Below are 24,835 nucleotides of genomic sequence, written 5' to 3'. Positions count from 1 at the left end.
ATGCACGCAGACTCAACATTTTTCATGCAGTTTTTAGGGCAGGTGGGTTGGTGTAGTGGTTAAAGACAACATCAGCAGCAGTATAATGCAACTGCCATTAAAGGGCTCTGATCATGTTATTATTCATGTTTTATACCAGCCATGTAATAATTCAAGAGATTAGCAATTTTATAGTTAAGTTAAAATATAACTCTTCGGTCGCAGGCAAATTTGGTCACAAATGTCACTGGTGGGGTTAAACAAGTAAATCAAGGCCTGGTTTCACAGACAGAGCTTAGATGAATTTAGTTAAATTAGGACATTTTAAATAGCTTTTATAAACATGCCTTAGACAAAAAAACATAACTGATGTGCATCTTGTCAGTGCAAAATGCTTTCAGTTAAAACAGCTCAAACATGCATTTTAGTCTGGTACTTAATTTAAAGGCACAATATGTAAGATTTTTGGATTAAAATATCCAAAACCTACTAGAACAGTGTTATATATTTTGTTGACTTGTGTACTTGCACTATCCCATATGTTTCCAAGAAATGTTTAAATCCAGAGAAATAAGCAATTTTAACCAGCACACGGACGTGTCATTGTGTCGCTTATCAGTGATGGCATACTTTTTGCAGAAACCATGGAAACACCAAAGGCGCTTTAATATATTGTGTTTTATTAGACAAGGGAACAACTGATTGGATACACTCAGGGTGCGATTTGTGAAAAAAACAGAGGGGGGGATGTTTTGAAAAAAAATTATTCATAAAAATAGATCATGAGAACATGAACATCACTGCATTTGGAGGAATTGTAAAATCTTTTTTCTTATTAACTGAAGTAGCCTAACGCAATATTTTTACTCTAATAGCTTATCTTTCCCCACACATATGAACTGTGATCATGCAATAGCGTTAACTTTACATCTCAGTGTTGTGCATGAACGCGTTCAATGAACGACGTTCATATTTCGCCGAACTGAACGAATCACTTTTCATACAATGAACGTGAACGAGAGCGGCGCTCACTCTGGCAGGAATGAGCAGCACACGCGCAGTTCACGTTCACGCTCATTTGAAAAGTCAGGTTTTACCAGGGCTTAATCCGACATTGGATCCGGAACCTTTTTTATTGGATCCGGCACCTCCTGTGTCACTAAAATTAATTGCCTAAATGAAAAAAAAAAATTACTGTTTGTGTAGCCTAGTGTTCAATGTTTGTGACACATGACTTGCGCGCTTGTTGTAGGCTACGAGTTGAGATTGCTGTTAGCCTCGGTCGTTTCACTCAGGGGAAAAATGTCAAAAAGACAGGAAAGTTTGCTTAACTTTTTCAAATACGCTGGACAGTCAGATCCCAAACAAGCAATAATCGTTTCCGCTGATCAAAAAGGAGACCACGGTGGACACAGTAGCCTAGTATCGATATCTCGTTATTTCGACATAATAAGGGGACATTCTAATCTGCATTAAGCGTTCTTATAGCCTAATGGTTTTCTATGGGAGGAAAATGCTTAACCGTTCATATTATTGGCTCATCTGATTTTTTTGAACATAGCATAGCCTATTTGTTAGGATTTTAGTATCATAATGATTAGGCTAATAAATGCACGCACAATTATCCGTGAACTTGATTTGAACAAATGCCTTTCAACTTGTGTGTGCAAAATTCAGAATTAAATTAATGTGCAGAAATTTGTACAAATAGAGAGTAGGCTAGTAGGCCTACTATACTGTTGTAGCCATTAAAAAAGCGCGTTTCATATTTGTTTATGTTTTTTTTTTTTTCATTGATTTCCATTTGATTTATGAAAAGTGAACAGCACGAAGTAAGATAGGATGCGCAATATGAGACATGGAGCGGGTCAGACATGATTTTGACCGTTGAAGTTGAAGTTGTTATAGAAAGCCTTTCTTTAAAGTGAATTTCGTTTTGTATAAATTGTATCTTAATTTTAATCAATTTTTCATCAACCAATTGCCTGTATTTAATGAATAGGCCGACGAAACAAATATAGCCTAACGGAGGCGCCCGCGCGCTCACTTGTATTGCACGTGAACTAGAGCACATCCTAACTTAACGAAACTCAGTGTATGCCTCACACAGACATAACAAATACATCAAATACACAAAGCTTGAAATGTCTTTAAACGAAATCATTCAAAACGAAAAAAGAAAAAGGCTACTCTCTGATTATGTAATCCATTATTAGGCTTATGTGCATTTCTCTCTATAAGCGCGTTCACACGGAGATGGCGATCGACACTTTTAGAGAAAACACTTGTTTATTAATAAAAATCAATAGGCTACACGCACACATATTATTTCGAAATAACGAGATATTGTGTTGAAATAACATTATTAATAATAATAATAGCCTACATCTTTGTTAAAATAATTTAACAAATGAACGTGTTAGATATGTGAACTTAGTTCATAAAAAAAAGAACTATGAACATGATATAGTTCATTATCAGATGTGTGAACTGAAATTTGAGCTAGTTCTTTTTAAGTATGAACTGGCACAACACTAATCGATCGCGATGCTGAGCTACAGTGAAATGATAGAAAAGACATGATCTGTATTAGCAATTCGCCTCATTCGCGCAAACTGGATGCGCGAATGAGGCTCGCGTCTACCGCGCTGCGCTAAGCACAGCGCCGCGCTAAACACCACGCCGCAGGACCTCTAGACGCGCGTTACATTGAAATCACTCGCGCCAGACGCTCAAGAGTGAGTGAGTAATCATTTTAAAATAAAATTGACTTTAATCAAACCACAAATCCGTGATAAGTTTTGTGATCCGTCTCGCCCCTATGTAGTAGCACTATGATCACTTTGAGGGGGGGATAAATTTATCCCCACCGGGGATACAAATAATTAAGCAGAGGCAGGGATACATTGACCAGAAAGGGGGAAATCCCACGCATCCCCCCCGGCAAATCGCACCCTGGATACACTTATAGACAGAAAACTAATCGTTGTATATAGCTCAACACTGTTAGTCTTATTGTTTGAATGACTTGTTTTCTTGATTTTCCCTGAGTTCAATGTTTTTTTACCATGCCTCAGAGAAAAACACTATTTTGTCAAGTGGCCAGCATAACATAATCAGATGCAGCTTTATTTTTTAGTAACAGTAATGCAACATTTCTCTGTCATACATATTTTAAAATTAATTCCATGCCATTTAGCAACACAAACCATCCAGCATTTATTAATATTCTAATATCGATCTAGCTTACTGCAGTGTGCAACAAGTGTGTCATAGCAGCCGCCGAGCGAACTCGAGTATAAAGAGTAACTTTATAACATAATTTTCAAGCTTGACAGCTTGTTGAATTGCACTACTTGCAATTTTTGAAAAAATATGCATTCCATTAACCGTGGTTGCATTTTAATTAGGGATGCAAATTATCGATTAATTCATTAATCATTAATTGATTGACCTTATCGATCGATTAACGATTAACTGATAAGCGGCTATTTTCCTGAGAATGTACATTTCTCACGGTATCAATAGTGTCTTTAACATAAAAAGCAAAATATTGCTTATATACTGAACAAAAATGCATGTTATATTGCTCAAATGATGTTTTATTGTAACAGTTGGGATACGGTACATAATGGCAACAAAATAAATTATGCACAGAAAATTAAAATACATAAAAAATAATTGTGCACTGGCTCACCTGTTGCAAACATTAAGCAACATAAAATAAATGTTAAATAAAAATCTATATGGGTAGGCATAGCCTAAACTATATTAAGTCTACATAATAATCTATCTGGTAAACTTGAAAAACTTGAAACATTAGCAGCACTTATTGATGCTTGGTCTGAGAAAGGTAACAGTAAGATTACTAGACCTGGAAACTTCAAATATAGAACTAAAGGGATGTCAATTTTCACAAATTCCCATGATCGATCGTAATTTAAATTAATGATCAATTATGCGTCTGCTGCAGTGCATATGGCCAACAGCATGACAGGGTTTGCTCAAAACGCTATGTTACTCACCAAATGAATGAGAATGTTTTTTTAATCCAAATGAAGGGCTAGTAGGATTGTAAAATGTTTCGATGTGAATGATAATTAAATTAAATTAATTATTTAATAATCAAATATAACGACTAATAATACAACGTGTCACCAACGCCGCCTCAGATGCGTGCTTGCAGTGTGTTACGTTAGACGTGCACTGAAACGCACTGAAAACGGCAACTAAACCCAATGAATTCACAACGATTTAATAAAATAGTGTTCTGATGTTATGTAATATGACAGTCCCAAATTAATCATCGTTATTATTAGTCGTGCATTAATGCTGCTTGAGCGGCGCGCGCTGAATGAATAACCGTTGAGCACTTTGCTAGCGCGTTATTTATCTCAAAGAAGCGCAATCTATATGAGATTAGTCAGACATATACAAAATAAACATAATATTACAAATTATATCTGCACAAAATGACGTGAATGCACAAGTGAATTTGAGTTACGTGCCATTCAGAATGACTCATGTTGTGGACGCGCTCTTCCTGGAACAACGCGACACGGCAACTAAACCCAAATACTTCACAATGTTTTATTACACTATTGTTCTCTTTATAATGTTATGTAATATGACAGTCCCAATAGTCATTATTAGTCGTTCATTGCCGTTTGAGCTGCGCGCGCTAAAGATCACGCTTCAACAATTCTTAACCAAATGCATCCAATATAGGCTATGAGATAAATCAGATATAGATACACATAAAACACATAATAAACGTACACATAATAAACTATTACAACTTACATTTGCACAAAACAAAAGGCTGCGAATGCACACGCAAACTTAGTCATGATGAAGGTGTAAAACAGTCCCAAACATAACTCCGGCGCGCTCGCTTGTTTCGCGGTTGAGCAGCACGCACGCGCATGAACCTGCTTAATCGATGATCGATAAGTTTGATCGATTAATGTATTATCGACAATTAATCGATTAATCGTTTGCATCCCTAATTTTAATGCATTGTATTTTTATGGGCTGAAATTCAACATGGTTGTATATTTATGCTGTGAGTATTTCAATTCAAAATATTTCACACACATTTTCATTATTAAAAATTCAATAATATATATTACATTTTCAGACTTCACTTACAAAATATAAATTCTGTTTAAAAATACAATCTATAATATTCAACCGGCAATTTTGGGTCGATTTTATTTCACTTTACAAATTTGCTTCCACATTCGGTGGTTCAAATTCGACAGAAAATTTAACATAGCACATCCGGGAACTGCAGGAATAGCAGTAGATTGCGATCCATAATCTCCATCTGCTGTTAGTCGACTGCAAGCGGCTGTTGACAAAGACCAGAGCAACGGGGTAGAGAGACGGTACTTATAAAGTATATATGATGATTATCAGTGTATGTATGTGGAAAAGCTGCTTTCACTGTTTCTTTTACCCTGTGTTGGCAACATGTAAGCAGCTTTCTCTACTGTGAACGAGATTGTTATTCCCCGATGCTGATGTACCTAAATTTGCGTCTATCCAATGTTAAGCCATCTTTATGCCAGTATTTCACTGGGAAACACTTGAAATTTTGCACGTTACGTTCATATTCTGAGTCCATCTGCTTGCCTGTAGTTTTTATGGTTTAGCATGCATTCCCAGGTGCGAGTTTGGTCTTTTATATCACTGTATTAGTCCATTAAGCTACGTTAAGTGCTTAAAATGTCCCGACGGCAGGGGAATCCTGGAGTATGACGTATGAGGGAAACACTAGTGATATAGCACCGCGATATAAAGTTAAGGAAACTAAACAACCGAGAGAAATATGTCTACTACCTCAGATTTAACGTTTGGTCTGTACATCAGCATCGGGGAATAACAATCTTGTTCACGGTAGAGAAAGCTGCTTAGATGTTGCCTACACAGGGTAAAAGAAACAGTGAAGACATTAAATTAAACATAAAAACAACTTCTGTGTCTTTAGCAGCTTTTCCACATATATACACTGATAATCATATACCGTACTGACCAATTGCTCCATTTCTGTAAATCTGTTTTAATGCCTGAATTGCTGCATCTCAATTTGTCTACTTATACTACGAAAAAAAAGTACATACTTGAGGGTGTAACAGAAGAGTAGACAAGCTTTGGGACATACTATCACGTCATAAAATGGTCTTTAGCGGTTGCTCTCTGTCGCTTATGGCCGAAGATTGCCTGTCGAATATTATAGGTTGTATTTTTTTATATATATATTTTTTTTACTTTATTTATTGTATTTTTTATTGAGACATATAAACCAACATCTATTCACTCATACATACTTTTATCAATAACACACATATACACAAATGTAAGAAATAACCATAATAAAAAAAATTAAGTAGATCCTACTTGTTTAAAAAGTAATTCAGTGTCTCTTCTTCAAGAACTTTTCCTACATAAATGTTTGCAATATTCTTGACAATGCCTGAAAAATACTTTTCCAGTAGGTTCACAATTTTTGCGCACCTCCAAATCTGGAGCTGGCAACGATCGCATGAAGCACATACCGATGAGCTATGAATCTGTTTAAGGGCTGCCTCCCATTGCTCCTCTGTAATTTCAATACCCAAATCTTCCTCCTAGGACATCATATATTTCATATATTTGAAATACCTCCTTTATTGTGGGGGTCACTTATAAGTATCAATTCCATTATGGATTGATTGGGAGAGTTGGGATACAATGGATTATTTTGTTTAATAAAGTTTCGCACCTGCAAATATGCAAGGTATGTTGTATTTTTGTAGCTGTTCAAATGATGGAAATAGTTTATCAATAAATAGGTCTATAAAACTATAAATTCCTTTTCCAACCCAATCGTCAAATATTGTATTTTTAAAGGGCACCTATTATGGAATTTTGAAATTTACCTTTCATGTAGTGTGTAACATAGATCTAAGTGAACAAAAACATCCTGCAAAGTTTGAAATATGAAAGTGCACCGTATATAAAGTTATTGTCTTTCAAAAGTAAGAGTCGACTCTGAGTAATTTTTATGAATCGTTAGAAGACCAAAGCTTTTTCTCTGACTAGTTGACGTCAACTTGTCAAGTTATTTGAATACGATACGCCCACTTATTGCGCTCCAAGGCCAGCAGGGAAAACTTGAAAACGTCATGGCGATGAGACGCGGTGTTCTGAAGTGCGACTCAAAAGACAACTTTTTTTCATCTGCCCAAGGAGGAGCATTTGAAGACTAAGTGGCTACAATTCATATATACAACTATTAGGGGTGTAACAATATATCGTGCCACAATATATCGCAATACAAAAATGCAACAATACGTATCGTGGATAGTGACAATATGTATCGTGGATAGTTCACCCAAAATAGAAATTACTGTATAAGAAAAAAAATCATGTTTTCAGAGTTTTAGTGTCAGTACTACATTAAACTACTATATAATGTTGATTATAATGTATAATAATGCAATGGTCAGCTTCAGAATCATGAATATTTTTATTCTGGTGTCACCATTGTCCTTGAATTACAAGCACCAAGTCCAAACCTGTTAATTTAAACCCACAATGTAATATCAAAGTTAGCATTTTAATCAACAGTACATTTTTTGTTAACCTTTTATCATATGTCTTGGGAGTATCGCAATAATATCGTATCGTGAGTTCAGTATCGTGATATATATCGAATCGTGAAATGAAGGTATCGTTACACCCCTAACAACTATACCACAGAAGTAGGCCTATAGTCCGAGCCTTGTGCTTTGTTCGCGCCATTTTGAAGACGATTGCTTTACCAACTTAAATGCAATCAAACTTGGATTCGCGACTCGGCTGATATTGAAGAAAGGTTCAGTTCCAAGTGTATTTGCATCAGCTTCCTCCTCCAAATCACAACCTGTAAGTGTTATTAATAGGGCTGGGACAACGCGTCGACGTCATCGATGACGTCGACGCAAAAAATACGTCGACGCAAAATATGCACGTCGATTAGTCAGACCCAAAACAAAAATGGCGGCGTCGGAGAGTAGTTGCAACACCACTCGCTCCTCAGACTTTCAGAAGTGCAAACGCACTCGGTCCTCTAAAGTATGGGAATTCTTTAATGTAAAAGGAAACAATTCCGTGATATGTCGTCTGTGCAAAATGGAGATGGCCTTCCATTCTAGCACCACGGCAATGCACCAGCACCTGAAGAGGCGCCACCCGGGAGCAGCTGCAGATGACAGAGCACCGTAAGTTTTTCTTCAACTCCCCACTTTGCACTCGATGTTGGAGTAGGCTATAATACGTTGTCCAAACCTAAGGTTTTAGGCTACAGTGTATGTTTTTTAACTACGTGTGTTTGTGAGAGAGAGAGAGAGAGAGAGAGAGAGAGAGAGAGAGAGAGAGAGAGAGAGAGAGAGAAAGAGAGAGAGAGAGGCGCGGACGCGAGCGAAAAGTCGCATTGTGTTTGATTATATTTGTGTGTGTGTGTGTGTGTGTGTGTGTGAGAGAGATGGAGGCGCGGGCGCGATCGAAAAGTCGTAGAGTGTTTGATTATATGTGTGTGTGTGTGTGTGTGTGTGAGAGAGAGGGGCGCGCGATCGCAAAGTCGCAGAGTGTTTGATTATATTTGTGTACGACTGTACGTGTGTGAGAGTGAGGCGCGATCGAAAAGGCGCAGTGTGTGTGTGTGAGAGAGAGAGAGAGAGAGAGAGAGAGAGAGAGAGAGAGAGAGAGAGAGGCGCGATCGCAAAGTCGCAGAGTGTTTAATTATATTTGTGTGTGTGAGGCGCGATCGAACAGTGGAAACAAAAACATACTCCGTCATTTTGTTTATACAGAACATCATTCAAACTGCAAAGTGTTTAAGTTGTTCTGTTAATTCAAATTTTAAGGAAAACGAATATATTGTTGTTACACACATAGGGTTTGATTAGCCTACTTGTTGATACTTAATCAATGGGCATAGCCTGTAGGCTGAGGTGGATATATAAAAAAATCGTATATTGTGTTTCTTTGGTGTTGGTTTATTATTATATTTATTTTAATGTGTGTGTACTTTGTTTTCAGGGATAAGAAGAATAGTGTGGAAAATTACTTTCACAAGAAAAATACAACACCCTGCACCCCCCAGGAGGCTGCCATACTTACTGAGAGCGTCTTATCAATGATTGTTAAAGACATGAGGCCGATTTCTGTGGTTGAGGGCGAGGGATTCAAAGAAATGCTGACCACCTTTGAATCAGGTTACACTCTGCCCTGTAGGCGCCATTTCACTACTATGATGGAGAACAAGTACGAAACTTCAGTGGAGAAACTTAAAAACAAACTTAAAATGGCCACATCCAAAATCTCCCTTAGCACTGATGCTTGGACAAGTCTGGTCACAGAAGCCTACTTAGGGGTAACTTGTCATTTTATTAATGACAGTTGGGATCTTGTCTCCTTCAATTTGACAACACTTCCAGTTGAAGAACGCCACACAGCAGAAAATATTGCCTCCTGGCTGGAGAATGTGGCAGAAAAATTTGACATTTCGTTTGAGAATATCCTTGCTATTGTCCATGACAATGCACGTAACATTGTGGCAGCTCTCAGAATCTTGGAAGAGAGATTTGGGGTGGTATCCCATCGGTGTGCTGGGCATACACTTCAACTGGTAGTCAATCATTCAATGGACAACCCTGTGATTAACAAGGCACTCTCAGCTACACGGTGCCTCGTAAAACACATAAAGAAAAGTGAGCCAGCTACCACTAAGCTGAAGCTAAAACAAAAACAGATGGGCACAGTTGAACATAAACTGATACAGGATGTAGCAGTCCGTTGGAACAGTTCATACTATATGATTGAACGTCTTTTAGAGCAGCGATGGCCAGTGGTTGTGACGCTATCAGATCCAGAAATCACACAGCGCGGAAAGCACCATCTTGATCTGAAAAACGATCAATGGATTCTTCTGGGGGAACTGGAAGAGGTGCTCAAGCCCTATGAGCAAGCCACGGTTTTCCTTAGTGGTCAATCTTATGTCACAGCCTCTGTTCTCCCCCCCCCTGCTGAAGGGTCTCCTGAAATCCACCCGAAATAAATCATTTGATTCTGCTGCCATGACCTTTTTCCAGACCAAAGCAGAAGAGGAGATATTGTCAAGGTGGCAGGAGGTGTTTGTATTTCAAGAGGATGGGAAAAATGTGTCTCTCATTGCTGCTGCACTTGATCCCCGTTTTCGGAAATTGAAGTTCCTTCCAGCAGATGATGCACTCAAACTACAAGTACAAATACAGACTGTTGCTCTTGATATCAGAAGGAAGCAGAGATTGTTACAGGCAGCTGTGGGGCAGGAAGCCTCAGCAAGCTCCCCACCAAAGAGGAGGTCCTGCTCTTTGTTGGACACTTTGTTGGGCACAGATTCTGAGGGGGAAGACGGCAATGAAGAAAACATGGACCAGGAGGATGGTGATGGGGACAGTGAGACAGTCAGGAAAGAGGTGCTTTTGTATTTCGGGGAAAACCCTATCCCAAGGGATAACAACCCCCTTACATGGTGGAAGGATAACGCCACAAGGTTCCCCATCCTGGCTGCAGTAGCCAAATCCTATTTGTCTATACCTGCCACATCAACGCCATCTGAAAGGCTTTTCTCAGTTGCTGGGAACATTGTTACTAAAAAAAGGGCAAGCCTGACTCCTGAGCATGTTGAAATGCTCACATTCCTCCACTCCAATATATGACTGTATTTTGTCTTGAATGACACACAGAGAGAGACACACACACACAGAGAGAGAGACACACACACACAGAGAGACACACACACAGAGAGAGAGAGACACACACACACACACACACACACACACACACACACACACACAGAGAGAGACACACACACACAGAGACACACACACACAGAGACACACACACACAGAGACACACACACACACAGTATTCTTAAGGTGAAAGGAAAGTGTCAGAGACTAGTGTAAGTTGTTATTTGCATGTGAAATTGTGAATGAAGTTTTTTTCAGTAAGCTAGGCCTATGTTCAACATAAATGTTGTGTTCTGAATGTTTATTTTCATTATTTTTTGTTGGAAAAGCACTTTCTGTATTAGCTTAAAGCCCCCAAGTTTACAATAGTTACTGTATTCTTTCAATAGCTCTAAGAAAGGGTGGCTGCCTGGGTGACCTTTTAATTTGTTTATTGAATGCTAGACATCAAGTTGTTGTTATTTTCATTACAAGATGCACTTTTTTTCCGGCCTTTGTGTTTTCAAGGTTTTATTGAATGCTACCTCTGACTAAGAAATGCATTACTTTGCACTTGTATAATGTTTTATTTTGGAATTTTAAGAGCAATAAACATATATTGCAATGTTAAGGAATTCATGTTTTTTTCATTCAGACATGTAAATCAACATGTATAAATTGCTATTATAGTCAATTAATGGGCAGATAATCGATAATCGAATCGAATCGGACTGGGAAAAATAATCGTTAGATTAATCGATGCATCGAAAAAATAATCGCTAGATTAATCGTTTAAAAAATAATCGTTTATCCCAGCCCTAGTTATTAATAATTGTTGCATTTGTTTTATGTAGCATGCTTAATAATTATTTTGTTTGTTGTGTAAGCACCGTTTAGCTTCTAGGTCTTTAATGACAATTGTATTGAGATATGTGAAGTGTTTGTCGTTGTTTTCGGAGTTGTCTTAAACAGAGTAGGTAATACCTCGTAGTAACGTAACTGCATTTTTTTTTTTTTTTTTGTAAAAACGTACTCGGTTACTAACGTAACCTCGGTTCTCTCTAGGAGAGGGAACGAGTACTGCGTCGAAAGAACGCTACGGGAAAGATATTTCTTTGTCGAGATTGAAGCCAAAAATTAATCCTTAATTTTGTAATATTGTAAAACGCTTTTCTGAAGCATACAACCTAGGCGGAGCAATACAGCTCACCCATTGGCTGCTCTGCCAGAAAAGCACAGCCTATGCGAGGCCAGGACGCTGACCAATGAGGACGCTTCGCGCCCTTCTGCGTCACCTCCCGCCCAAACAGGCGTGGCCTAGGCCTATAAATACGAGCATAGCTGTCTAACACGCCGATTTTCGTCAATGAAGCGACGCAGCGTGGACACGCACGGCATGAGACGCAGTACTCGTTCCCTCTCCTAGAGAGAACCGAGGTTACGTTAGTAACCGAGTACGTTCTCTTACGTAGAGTTCTCTCGTACTGCGTCGAAAGAACGCTACGGGAACCCCATGCAAACCGCCGTGCGTGTTCTTGGATCGACACAGACACCTAAGGGCGCGCGCGCCCTGGTATACAAGCGCCTACCCCAAGAAGTATAAGGAGAGCGGCTAAAATAGCATCATCCCTTATAGTAGTGCCTCTCAAGGCATAATAGCATATATATGTAAATATAGATATATATGAGGGGTAATAGCATGCTCATGGGACACATTGTCAGTGAGTGATGCTTAAAACATTGAAGTGACCTGGGCCGCAGCGCGGGGCAGGAGCACTTATACATATTAGACATTGAAGTGACCTGGGCCGCAGCGCGGGGCAGGAGCACTTGTACATATTACCATTGAAGTGACCTGGGCCGCAGTGCGGGGCAGGAACACTTATACATAGTCTTCTAGACCGAGAGCAGTTTAGCCTGCAACGCAGGAACCTCTAGGTTATAGAACCTAATAAATGTAGACGGGGAGGCCCAGCCTGCCGCCATACAGATATCTTGTAACGAGATTCCGCTATACCAAGCCCATGAGGAGGCCATGCCTCTCGTGGAATGTGCTCTGATGCCCAAAGGGCATTCCAAGCCTCCAGATGCGTAGGCTAGCGCAATGGCGTCCACTACCCATCGAGACAGACTCTGTTTCGTTGCGGCTCGTCCCTTGGAGCGCCCGCTGAACGAAACGAAGAGCTGCTCCGTCTGTCGAAAAACAGCGGAGCGGGACACGTAAGCTCTTAATGCCCTGACCGGGCAAAGGGAGCTATTTCCGTCCTCTGAGGCCGGCAGGGCCGACAGGGAGATGACCTGAGCCCTGAACGGTGTGTTGAGGGACTTAGGCACGTACCCATGCTTCGGTTTCAACACGACTATAGAGTCGTTTGGACCGAACTCCATACAAGAAGCTCTCACTGAGAGCGCTTGCAAGTCTCCCACACGCTTCACTGAAGCGAGAGCCAAAAGAAACACGGTCTTGAGAGACAGGTGTTTCATGTCAACTGAGTGAATAGGCTCGAAAGGGGCCCCTTTCATAGCGTTCAACACTGTAGAAAGGTCCCAAACGGGGACTGAAGGAGGCCTTGGAGGGTTTAACCTCCTGGCGCCTCTCAGGAAGCGGACCACCAGGTCGTTCCTGCCTAGTGAACGGCCAAGCGTTGGATTAACGAACGCTGATATGGCAGCCACATAGACTTTGAGCGTGGATGGGGTTCTTCCCTTATCCAATAGCTCTTGCAAGAAGGAGAGAATCTCCGGTTCTCCACACTGAAGTGGTGACAGACCTTGATCTGAACACCATCCAGAGAACACCGACCATTTGGAAGCGTAGAGCCGTCTAGTAGACGGAGCCCTAGCTTGTTCGATCGTGTCTAACACTCCTCTTGGGAGGTTAGCGGGTACCCGTTTATGGCCCATACGTGTAGGGACCAAAGCTCGGGGTGAGGATGCAAAATCGAGCCCTTGGCCTGTGAGAGGAGGTCTCTCCTCACTGGTATCGGCCACGGGGCAGTACTTTTCAGTTGCATCAAAGCTGGGAACCAGGTCTGATTCGTCCAGAATGGAGCAACTAGCAGTACTGAGCATCCGCTCTCCCTGATACGCTCCAGCACTTGAGGCAGGAGTGAGACAGGAGGAAAAGCATAGAGCGGGCGGCGGGGCCAGACTCTGGCCAGCGCGTTCGTGCTCTTCGAAAAGAATTCTGGGCAATGAGCGTTTTCCTGGTTTGCAAACAGGTCTATTTCCGCTCTGCCGAACGTTTTCCACAGCAGACGCACTGTCTGTGTGTGTAGGGACCACTCTCCAGTGGGAACGTTGTTCCGTGAGAGTCTGTCCGGGCCTACGTTCAAGTGGCCTGGCACGTGCATTGCTCTTAACGAGCGCAGGTTGTGCTGGGCCCACACCAGTATGCGTTCCGCTAACCTGAATAGGTTCCGGGATCTCACGCCACCCTGGCGGTTTATGTAGGCTACTACCGACATGTTGTCCGAGCGGACCAGGACGTGGTGTCCTTTTATCCGGGGACAGAAGCGCCTCAGCGCAAAGTCCACTGCCATCATTTCCAGGCAGTTTATGTGCGGTAGTTTGGCTCGCTCTGACCACTGGCCAAAGAGCGGACTGCCGTCGAGCAGTGCTCCCCAGCCTGAGGTGGACGCGTCCGTGGACACCACCTTCAGGCTCGAGGAAGTCCCCAGGCTTACACCTGACCGGTACCAGTCTGACGCTCTCCATGGTGTCAGGGCTGAAATGCATTCCTGAGTGACCTTGAGGCGATAGCGACCGTGTAGCCATGCTCGGCGCGGTACGCGCGCTCTCAACCAGAACTGTAGTGGGCGCATGCGCAGCAGGCCCAACTGCAGCACTGTTGAGGCTGAGGCCATGAGGCCCAGCATTTTCTGAAATCTCCTGAGTGGCACTATGTGGCCGCTGAGGAAGGATTTCGCCATTTGCAGGGTATTTCGCCTGCGCTGTGATGACAGCTGTGCTGTCATAGACAGTGAGTTCAGATCCAGTCCTAAAAAGGAGATCCTTTGACTGGGAAACAGTGAACTTTTCTCCCAATTGACCCTCAGACCTAAGCACTCGAGGTGATCGAGTATTAGTGTCTTGTGGTGAGCGAGTTCTGACGGCGATTGAGCCAGAATTAGCCAATCGTCCAAATAGTTCAGAATTCGAACGCCCCGGAGTCTCAGGGGTGCCAGCGCCGCGTCCATGCACACTGTAAATGTACGAGGTGCTAGGGATAGGCCGAATGGCAGGACTGTGTACTGATATGCCCGGCCCTCGAAGGCGAATCTCAAAAATCGCCTGTGACGTGACGCAATTTGTATGTGAAAATACGCGTCTTTCAGATCTATTGCCATAAACCAGTCTTCTCGGCGAATTTGCGCGAGGATACCTCTGGTCGTGAGCATTCTGAACTTCCGCTTTGCAAGCGTTTTGTTCAGACGCCTTAGATCTAAAATGGGTCTGAGACCCCCGTCTTTCTTCGGTACCAGGAAATATCTGCTGTACAGGCCCCCTTCGCTCTGAGCTTGAGATAAAGGCTCTATGGCCCCTTTGCTCAATAGCTTCGCTATTTCGGCTCGAAGTAGATGTGCTACTTCTGTTTTTACCGTGGTTTCGACTTTTCCCGTGAAACGGGGAGGGCGTCGATAAAACTGTAGCGAATAGCCTCTTTTTATAGTCTCTAGCACCCATTCTGAAACCCCGGGTAGTCCTTCCCATGCATCTGCACGTGTGACTAGGGGTTGAATGTAATCTGGGCTCTGGTCGCGAAATGGCGGCGACACGAGAGCAACCATGTGCTGTGACATGGACGCCGTGGCGTCTGAGGCGGGGGACATGTTTAACACAGTATGCGTCCCGCGCGCGCTCGACTCTCTGAGTTGAGAGAGAGCACGCGGGGCGAGCCCTACGGGGCTCGTTATGTTTGTGAATAAACGTGGGCGCTTGGTGGCGGGCACATTTATAACACCGGGGACACTGTGTTTGTGTACTGACTGACCGTTCGTTAGTTTCGTTTTTACAGAAACCGCGGAACGTGCAGTGTGTAGTGGTTGTGGGCACTGGACAGTGGGCACGCTCACTACACGTAAAGCACAATCGGTGTGAGCCGATTTTATGTGTGCAAACCCTGTGTTGAACGGGGCTGTGCTTGTGTGAATGAATGGGCACTGGGTGGGCATTGCAGTTACACACATTACACCATCGGCCTTGGCCGGAACACCAGAAATTAAACTCTTTTTTAGATTTATCTGGGTCGCCGTGAAAACGGCGTTTGTGTGCAGGCAAACGGGCTTTACGGCCGGTTTGTTGGCTGCTGAGTACACTGGTACAAACACGGAACTTAGGGCTGTACAAGCGGGAATCTTTGGTGGAAGTCCGGCCGCAGCGGGACCCGAACACCGTCTTTTTCCTAGCAGGGCTAGGATGGCGTCGAGGCCTCGGGCTTGATTGAGATCTTGGGCCGAGGACCACGCGGTGGCGGGCGGCGTCCGGCGGAGCGAGACCGTGGTCTCTCTCGGGCCTGTTGTTGCTGGGCCGGCGCGGCGGGCGCGGGGCGCTGCTGAGTTCGGGCAGGCGGCTGTTTAGGGCGGCCTGTTGCGGAACTGGAGCGCTTTGGCAGGAAATGTCTCATGGCCTGCGAAGTTTTCTGTACCTCGGCGAATCGGTCCGCGAAGTCCTTCACGGAGGATCCGAAGAGGCCAGTCGGTGAAATGGGGGCGTCGAGAAACGCAGAGCGCTCGGATTCCGCCATTTCAGAGAGAGTCAGCCATAAATGTCTCTCAGAAACAGTAGCTGTGGCCATAATCCTGCCGATGGCGTGTGCGGCGGACTTTGTAGCGCGAAGAGCTAGGTCTGTGGCGCTACGCAGGTCCGGAACACTGATCGCGCCCGGGCCTTCCTCGTCTAGCTTGCAGAGGAGGTTGGCCTGGTGGATTTGAAGCACCGCCATGGTGTGCAGCGCCGATGCAGCTTGTCCGGCGGCGGAATACACGCGACCGTTCAGAGCTGAAGACGTGCGGCAAGCTTTGGATGGTAGGACTCCCTTAGCCCGCCGTCCCGCAGAGGGTGGGCAAAGGTGAGTCGCTACCGCCTCCTCGACCGGAGGGAGAGCGTGGTAGCCTCTGTCTCGAGCACCGTCCACTACGGAGAATGCTGGCGAGGCAGAAGTACGTACTCTGGCTGAAAATGGCGCCTTCCATGATTTCGCTACCTCTTCGTGAAGCTCAGGAAGAAACGGTGCGTGTCTGGAGGGGGGCGCAGCGCGGTCTCCAGAGAGGAAGCGTCCATCCAGCCGGTTGAGTGCAGGTTGTTCGGGCGTCGACCAATCGAGGCCGAGGCTCGACACGGCCTGTGTGAGCAGACGCATCAGTTCCGCCTCGATGCTGATCTTCCCTCCTCTGCGCTCTCGAACAGCGGGGGAGGGGAGGTCCACAGAGCTCGCCCAACCCTCGCTCTCCGAAGCGAGAAGCGAACAGCAATCATCATCTCCCTCTGATACAGCTTGCTGGTCGTCATCCATAACGGACAAAGCGGCGTGCTGCGGCTGTTGTCCGTCGGTGAGCGACTCGAGCGAGACGTTGAGAGGAGCTAGCGGCGGCGGCGGCGAGCTCCTCGTGGAGGGAGGTTCCGGGACCCGCTGAGCACGGCGCTTTTTACGGCGCGGCGCTACAGGGGGCGGTTGAGCAGCTTCGGCGAAAGATGCAAGGCGAGTCCGCAGAGTCGCGATTGGCATCATGTCGCAGTGATGGCAGCCGCCATCACCGAGAGCGATAGCTGCATGTTCCTCGCCCAAGCAGGAAACACATAACTCGTGGTGGTCCCCGTCGATGAGCGCAGCTCGGCAGGAGCCGCAGGAAAAGCGAGACATCTTTATAAAGACGCTCGTGCTCTTTTGTGAGGAAAAAGCGTGTGACGCGGTAGGCGAACACACACACAAAACACACACAAAACTGAAAGGATATATCCACGCCGGAGAAGCGCAGCAGGGAACGGCGGCTGAAGGCGGCGAAGACCAGCGGCTTCAGGTAAGGGCTCGTCCTGCTGAGGTGCTTGTATCCAGACGGCTGTGGTGGCTCGAATCAATCCAGCGATGCGTGCAGCTTCGTTGAATTTAAGAAAATCGGCGTGTTAGACAGCTATGCTCGTATTTATAGGCCTAGGCCACGCCTGTTTGGGCGGGAGGTGACGCAGAAGGGCGCGAAGCGTCCTCATTGGTCAGCGTCCTGGCCTCGCATAGGCTGTGCTTTTCTGGCAGAGCAGCCAATGGGTGAGCTGTATTGCTCCGCCTAGGTTGTATGCTTCAGAAAAGCGTTTTACAATATTACAAAATTAAGGATTAATTTTTGGCTTCAATCTCGACAAAGAAATATCTTTCCCGTAGCGTTCTTTCGACGCAGTACGAGAGAACTCTACGTAAGAGAACGTTATGTTTATGCATCGGGCTAATGCAAACAAAGACTGATTGTGCTTTTACAATATGAACTCTGGGCTATATGCTCGCTAACATAACATTAAATTCTTTATCTTATTTTTAGTTTTTTACTACAAACTACAAAGCAGTGGACTATAATCATTATTATAACACAGTTTAATTGATAAAAGCATCATTGTACTCCGTGTTAAACAATAAGTATACCAATCACAACTGACTGGGTCATCTGACCAATCAACGCAGATTAGCGTCGCGCAAAGGAGGGGTTTGGAAAAATGAGTCGTTGAACGATTTATTTGGGAGTCGGTGAGCAAATCAGGTAAAAATAAATGCGTATTATACGACAACAAAAGTGTTTTTTGTCATTGCATGCATGTAAAACTGTTGTTGGGGACTCCCAAAACAACATTAGGAACATTTTAAATGTCATAATAGGTGCCCTTTAAATGAGGGAGCGAAAGACCTTGGACCAAATCTTGAGTTTGTGTGAAACTACAGGATTGTCTATTGGTCCAGGGCGTATAGTTGGTAGAGGTGAAAAAAGTAGAGCTGAAAGCGAAGAAGGATAGCAGAATGCATTTTCTACGCTTACCCATAACTGAGCTTGTTTTTGTAACCAATAGGCCATTATCCTTATATTACTCGCCCAGTAATAAATCTGAAAATTTGGCAATCTCATTCCTCCTTTTGATTTGGGCCTCTGCAAAAGTACCTTCCTAATTCTAGGTGTCTTCTATTCCAAATAAACTCTATCAATGTTATAATTTTAATCAAGGCTGTGGAAAGAAAATTTATATATATATATATTGGTATCATAGATATAGACTGTAAAAACAAAAGATGGACGACTTCTTGTCACATGACCTGCGTGTATGCGGCATTCTGAAAAGTTCTCGCTGCGCCTGGAAAAAATGAGATGACATTTGAAAAAACAAAAGATCGTGATATGTGAAAGGCCCCTTGGTGAGCGAGCTACCTCCAATCAGGCCACAAGCTACTGGTAGCTCGCGAGCGACGTGTTGGAGACCCCTGGTAGAGTATGCATGCACTCTGCGTGTGTGTGAGGGATAGGCTATATAGTCCAGGCGTTTTAAGCCAAAATGGGGGTCAACCGTGAACAAATTGCAACAGAATCAAACTCCACTGATTTTGTATCCTCCATATGTCCTGAGTAGGGATGGGACGGTATGAATTTTTTTTATCACGATTATAGTGACCAAAATGATCGTGAGATTATCAAATATTATCACGGTTTTGTTCAAACAAAATGTGTGATGAATGTTCAAACAAAATGTGAGATGAATGTGTTCAAAAATAACTGAATCTCACCCTGAAAACATTTCAACAAGTTTTATTTTTGAAAATCAACAAACAACAAATAAAACAAGCAGCTCTATGCACTTTTTTAAGCAAGATTCTATTCTGTGGCATTTCCTTGCTTATTGAATGACCGTTGTCATAGCAACGCATTATAACAAAGCGCACATCCATGTATCACAACGGGTGCGCGCTCTCGTTTCATTCAAATACAACTTGCCGTCTTGCGTCTCCATTTTTGATTGTATTGAAAATGAAATCAGAGTTGATTTATTGTTTACAGAGTTTGATAATTTTGTTGTGATCATCTTGACTGGACGATTGTTTTGTATGCTCGCTGTACAAAATCGATTTATAAACAAGTAAGATTTAAAACATTAATCTCAATTCAATATGTCCCCGTAATTATGTGGTTAAAAAATCTGTGTAATAAGTGTACAATAAATCTATACATTATTATCCCTTAAATGGCACTCGTCTTAAAGGATAATTCCGGTATTTAACACCTTGAGTCTATATTGTAGTTTGTTTTGGATGAACGAGTGGTGGACAACATTTTTTTGACAATGGTTCCTCTCTCGAGTTTTTGACTATAAAAGAATTGGCCATGGACCCATTTAACATTGGAGTCAATGGCCATGTCCGAAAATGTAATTAAAACAACCTTTAACATTAGTTTTCAAAACTGTGCAACTCATCGAGTGATTAGTGATGTTAGTTGATGTTCCAGAAACAAAAAGTGTTGCGAAATACAGTTTCTGTCGTGTTTTATTCGTCATTTTGTAAAATCCCATTGAATTCTGTTTAAGGACTGAGTGCTCGTTAATATAAATGCGCTCCCAGAAACGGAAAGGGGGCTGTTTACATTTGGTCGATGTAGTCTTTTTGCTCGCTTCCGTTTCCCATAAGGCTAGCGAGCAGAGCAACTGTGCTCCGGGAGAGTAAGCGAAATAAACAATAATTTTTTTAGGAACTTTACAGCAATTTTTGACCGCACAAATTCAAACCATATTGAAAGACGTGACCACTGACCAGTGCAATATGAAGTTGAACTCGACTGTGACCGTGAGTGTCCCGCAAGACATAAACATCGGTTATCGCCATCAAGTGGTCGGGACTCGGGAGTGTGCTAACGCTTCAGATTCAAATATTGAGCGGAAGTTACATGGTTGTGAAGTGTCTGAAAAAATAGTTCCACTATAGCAAAATAAACGGATTGGAATCATATATTGCAACGATATATTGTTTATAATTATCAACGAACACCACTAACCACTCGGTGAGTTTAACAGTTTTGTAAACGAACATTATTGGCTGTTTTAATAACATTTTCGGACATGACCATTGACTCCAATGTTAAATGGGTCCATGGCCAATTCTATTATAGTCAAAAACTCGAGAGAGGAACCATTGTCACAAAAATTTTGTCCACCACTCTTGTTCCTCCAAAACAAACTACAATATAGACTCAAGGTGTTAAATACCGGAATTATCCTTTAATAATAGTCTTGTTTGAACATGTTCGTTCGTCTTTGGCTCAAAGCCACTTGCTGCAAACTTTTCTTTGTGAGTGAGCTAAAATACTTAAACTCAAAACAACATTTTGTAACCAATTATTTCACAGATGTAGTTTTGGTATTGAGGTCAAAGTTAACTTGCCTTGCGTTCGCTATACAACAGTGGGTGATGGTCACACAAGACGACTCGGCAGATTTGAAGTGTTTCTGTTGCAGCGACTTTTTGTCCTGCAGACAGGGTGGCCATCCTCGATTAAGTTTCCCTCATGACTTTTGTAAAAGCCTAAATATGACCACACCTCAGATTTGGTCCTCTTAAAAGGCTGAAAAATCTCCCGAGCATGGTCGCTGCCATCCGCCATTCCTTCTCGAATAAAAAAACAACAACATTGCGCCTGCGTCAGACTGTTGCTGGCTGGACAGGATTTACAGTGAGTTATTAAAATCGCGATAATCAAACACGGTTTTAATGATAATTACATTTTAGACGATAATACTAACCGTCAGTACATTTTATTGTGAAACCGGTAATCGTCCCATAGTTGTAGTTGTTCTTTTGTTTTGAGACTTGTCTTGTTGTATTGTTTGGTTATTTAATGTTGTAAATAAACGCCACACTTGCTGTTAAATCGGTCTCCTTTGTTCCTTCAACCCGAAATGGTTTTATTATTGTCACCAACCTCCTCCTCCCCGGACTTTCCACTGGAGGTTCATAACAATTTGGGGGCTCGGCCGGGATGGTCCAGCCCTAGAGGTCGATCATAGATCAAATCGATCCCCCATCAAACAGCATATATTTTGTGTTGTTTTATGCGTTTGAGACATGGTGTTTGCAAAACTTACATTTCACTGGAATATTCTTCATCTGTAAATCTTGGAAAGTATTAGTATGCAAAGTAATAGTATGCAAATATTTCCATTTTGCTGCTAAACTTCACATTGAACAAGCGCAGCTGCGCGCATGTGCGCCAAATAAGAGTGCAATAATTCTGACTAATATATACATTTTGCTTGGAAAATAAATAGGCTATGCGATATTTTATAACACCATAAATATCTTCTAATTATAATCATTTATCTTTAGGATGTTGGATAAGTTGCAGTGAATTTATAGCTCTTTATACTCGTATATTTTATACTTAAAAAATTCTTCCCTGAATTACTTCTGTTAATTTTTTATTATTATTTTACGAAACCAAATATAATAAAGATACAAAATATAGTTTTGGGTTTAGGACCTAAGCTACTTAAAGGTGTTTATCAAACAAAATGTTATACTGCCCTCCACAGCAGGGCCGGTTCTAGACATTTGGAGGCCCTAGGCAAAATGTATGTTAGAGGCCCCCGCCACGCCCTCCTCCCCTCCACCTTTCAGAATTCACGAGTTCACTCTTGCATCAAATTAAATTGAGTAAAGATTATGCGTATTTGGCGTGCCCCATTTGTGATGGGAATAATCTAGAACTAGATTGCATTGTATTTTGGATTGTGTTGTTTACATCCAATAAGAGATTATTAAAATCAAAGTGAGGAGATGGGGTGGTGGAGGGATGCTGATAAACTGTCAATGAACAGAAGTAAGTCTGCAGAATACACCTCTTATTCATTGATTGGGTTGATTAACTGAATGTGCTCCACTCGTGTTTAATAAGGTTTAATTTTGTGAACGTGTTCCTCCTGAACTTTAATAAAACATCATTAAATAAAAAGCACTTGAAACAAATATGATTCCTAACCATTTTATTTGTACAAATCCTGTTATCAGTATTTTTACATTTTTACTTAAAGCTGCAGTCCGGCACTTTTTTGGGTTTAAAAATATAAAAAAATAAATTTTTGAAAAAAAACGTAACCAGACAGTGTTCAAAACGATCTGCTTGCCTTACCTCGATTCAAAACGGTAAGCTTGTAATAATGATTTTAATTCTAGTGGTACTGGTGGATTTCCGCGGGAATTTCGAGCATGTCTTTGCGTCATTACGTCACTTCTGTACACATAGAGAAGGAGTCCCCGGCTAGTCGGCTATTATAGCGTGTGTGGATGATGGTGGAGTTTTAGCTTAGCACTTGGTATGGCGGATCCCGAAAGTTTAAAGCGACAATCACCAGTGACAACTGGAGATTCACCAGTTGTAAAACCCAAAGACTTCGGACTTCAGAAAAAATATATTTTTCACGTTTTGACGTGATATAAGCAATCGTTTGATTTAATCAGCATGCTATAGCCTACTGCAATGCTTCCCCCCACCCCCTGAATTTGGTCAGAACAAAAGTGAATGTTACTTACTTGTTCAGATGACATTTACCGATGAAAATTCTAATGTTGACACTTTCAAAAGGTATACTCTGACATTGCTGATGACAGTACAGTATCCACAGCGACGCGGCAGCGACAGGTTCTCCTCAATACATTGTGTTCATCCGCGCTGTCTCATGCCGATTTACTACCCACGCACAGTTAATAATTCCGCGAATAACTGCAATTGCAGATTTCGAACAGAGATGGCGACAAAGAGGAAAAACGACGGACTGCAGCTTTAAATTTGCAAATTAATTTAACTTTAATTAAGGTAAACACAAAAAATTTGATCTGAAAAGTAATCTGGACCAGCACTTATTCTTATTCCATGGCCACCTACAGAGGCACTCTTCTGCTTTTTTTTGGAAGCAAACTCAAATGTTTTAGTGTTTAAAACAAATAATGTCAGGCTACATGTTTTTCTACACTGTAAAAAATTATTGGTTTTGTTTTAAAAATGTTTATTTTCCTCATTGCTTAATGTTAATTTAATGTCTATTTTGTTTTGTTTTTATCAGTCAGGAATTTGTTTGCAGTAATTTTGTTCAGTAATTTATTTATAGTAGGCTTACACAATAACCCACTATTTGGGATAATGAACATTTTTGTTTTTGATAGACTAAATAGTCATATTATTTTAGTAGAGAAATACATTTAATATAAATATACACAAATCAGCTCCTAGTGGAAATAAAAAGCCTAGTTAATTTTTTCAACTGTAATCGTGTACTTATTCATATGCTTGAAATTGCAAACTTATTTTCAATAAATATTAGAACAGTATTTGATTGGAAAACAAAAAAAATTAAGTAACCTAGGTCTGTTATGATAGAGCAGTAAATGTAGGCTAAACATCTGCGTTTCAGAAGATATACAGGCAGTCTACTGTTTTGAAACATAATAAGCAATGCTCTGGTAAAGTGCGTTTGCTCTTTGACTGACAAACTTCTTTACTTTTTCTTTAGTATTTTGCCAGTCAGCTCCTGACTAGGGCTGGAATCGATTCCAAAAGAATCGATTCCTTGATGCAGAAGCGTTAGGAATCAAGATTCGATTCCACAGGTTGTATTCGATACCATCGAGGGGAATCGACTCCTTTGAAAGATTTAGATGAACAGTTCATGAATTCGCCTCCATCTCTCCCACAGTGAAGTCCAATTCATTTCCACGAACAGATTCTTTCGGACGGTTCGTTTAGAACGTATTTATATTTTCTAACAAAAGTCAGCATTGTACGCTCGGATTCAAAGTGTCAGAAGCGAATTCAGTCCATCAACGGTGCTTGCGCTCTTTTGAACTCATAACCGTAAAAAAAGATCCCAAACCGACGCCGATCGTCAGTCAGGCTCAGTTTATTTTTTACAATACATTAAAATCACTCCAAAATAGATGATACCTCCATCACGAGCTGGACTGTATTTGCGTGCCTGCTTAGCCTTACGCTTAGCAGCCCCCTGAAGGATGCGTTCGTTTCTGCGCCATCAGATCAATTTGCAGAAAAGTTGGATTTATTTATTCATCATTTGCAATCTCTTCTTTCATACATTCAGAGGGTGGG

At 42.1% G+C, this 24,835-nt stretch overlaps 2 protein-coding genes across 7 annotated transcripts in view; one reads left to right on the top strand and one right to left on the bottom strand.

The window, feature by feature from the left end:
- cenpa (histone H3-like centromeric protein A) overlaps positions 1-24,835 on the top strand; it is a 48,506-nt gene that overhangs the window by 634 nt on the left and 23,037 nt on the right. The window lies entirely within an intron of this gene.
- Positions 12,024-15,459, bottom strand: LOC306987219 (uncharacterized protein). The gene is made up of 2 exons (XM_079591307.1): positions 12,522-15,459; positions 12,024-12,468 (listed from the first exon to the last, which is right to left on the bottom strand). Exon 1 carries the CDS (start codon positions 15,429-15,431, stop codon positions 12,615-12,617), a length of 2,817 nt encoding a protein of 938 aa, XP_079447433.1. The 5' UTR covers positions 15,432-15,459; the 3' UTR covers positions 12,024-12,468; positions 12,522-12,614.

The sequence above is a fragment of the Phoxinus phoxinus genome (assembly GCF_949152265.1).
Source record: "Phoxinus phoxinus genome assembly, chromosome: 19".
NCBI lineage: Eukaryota > Metazoa > Chordata > Actinopteri > Cypriniformes > Leuciscidae > Phoxinus > Phoxinus phoxinus.
Note: the sequence above shows the minus strand (reverse complement) of the source record. Positions and strands in the feature narration are given on the sequence as shown.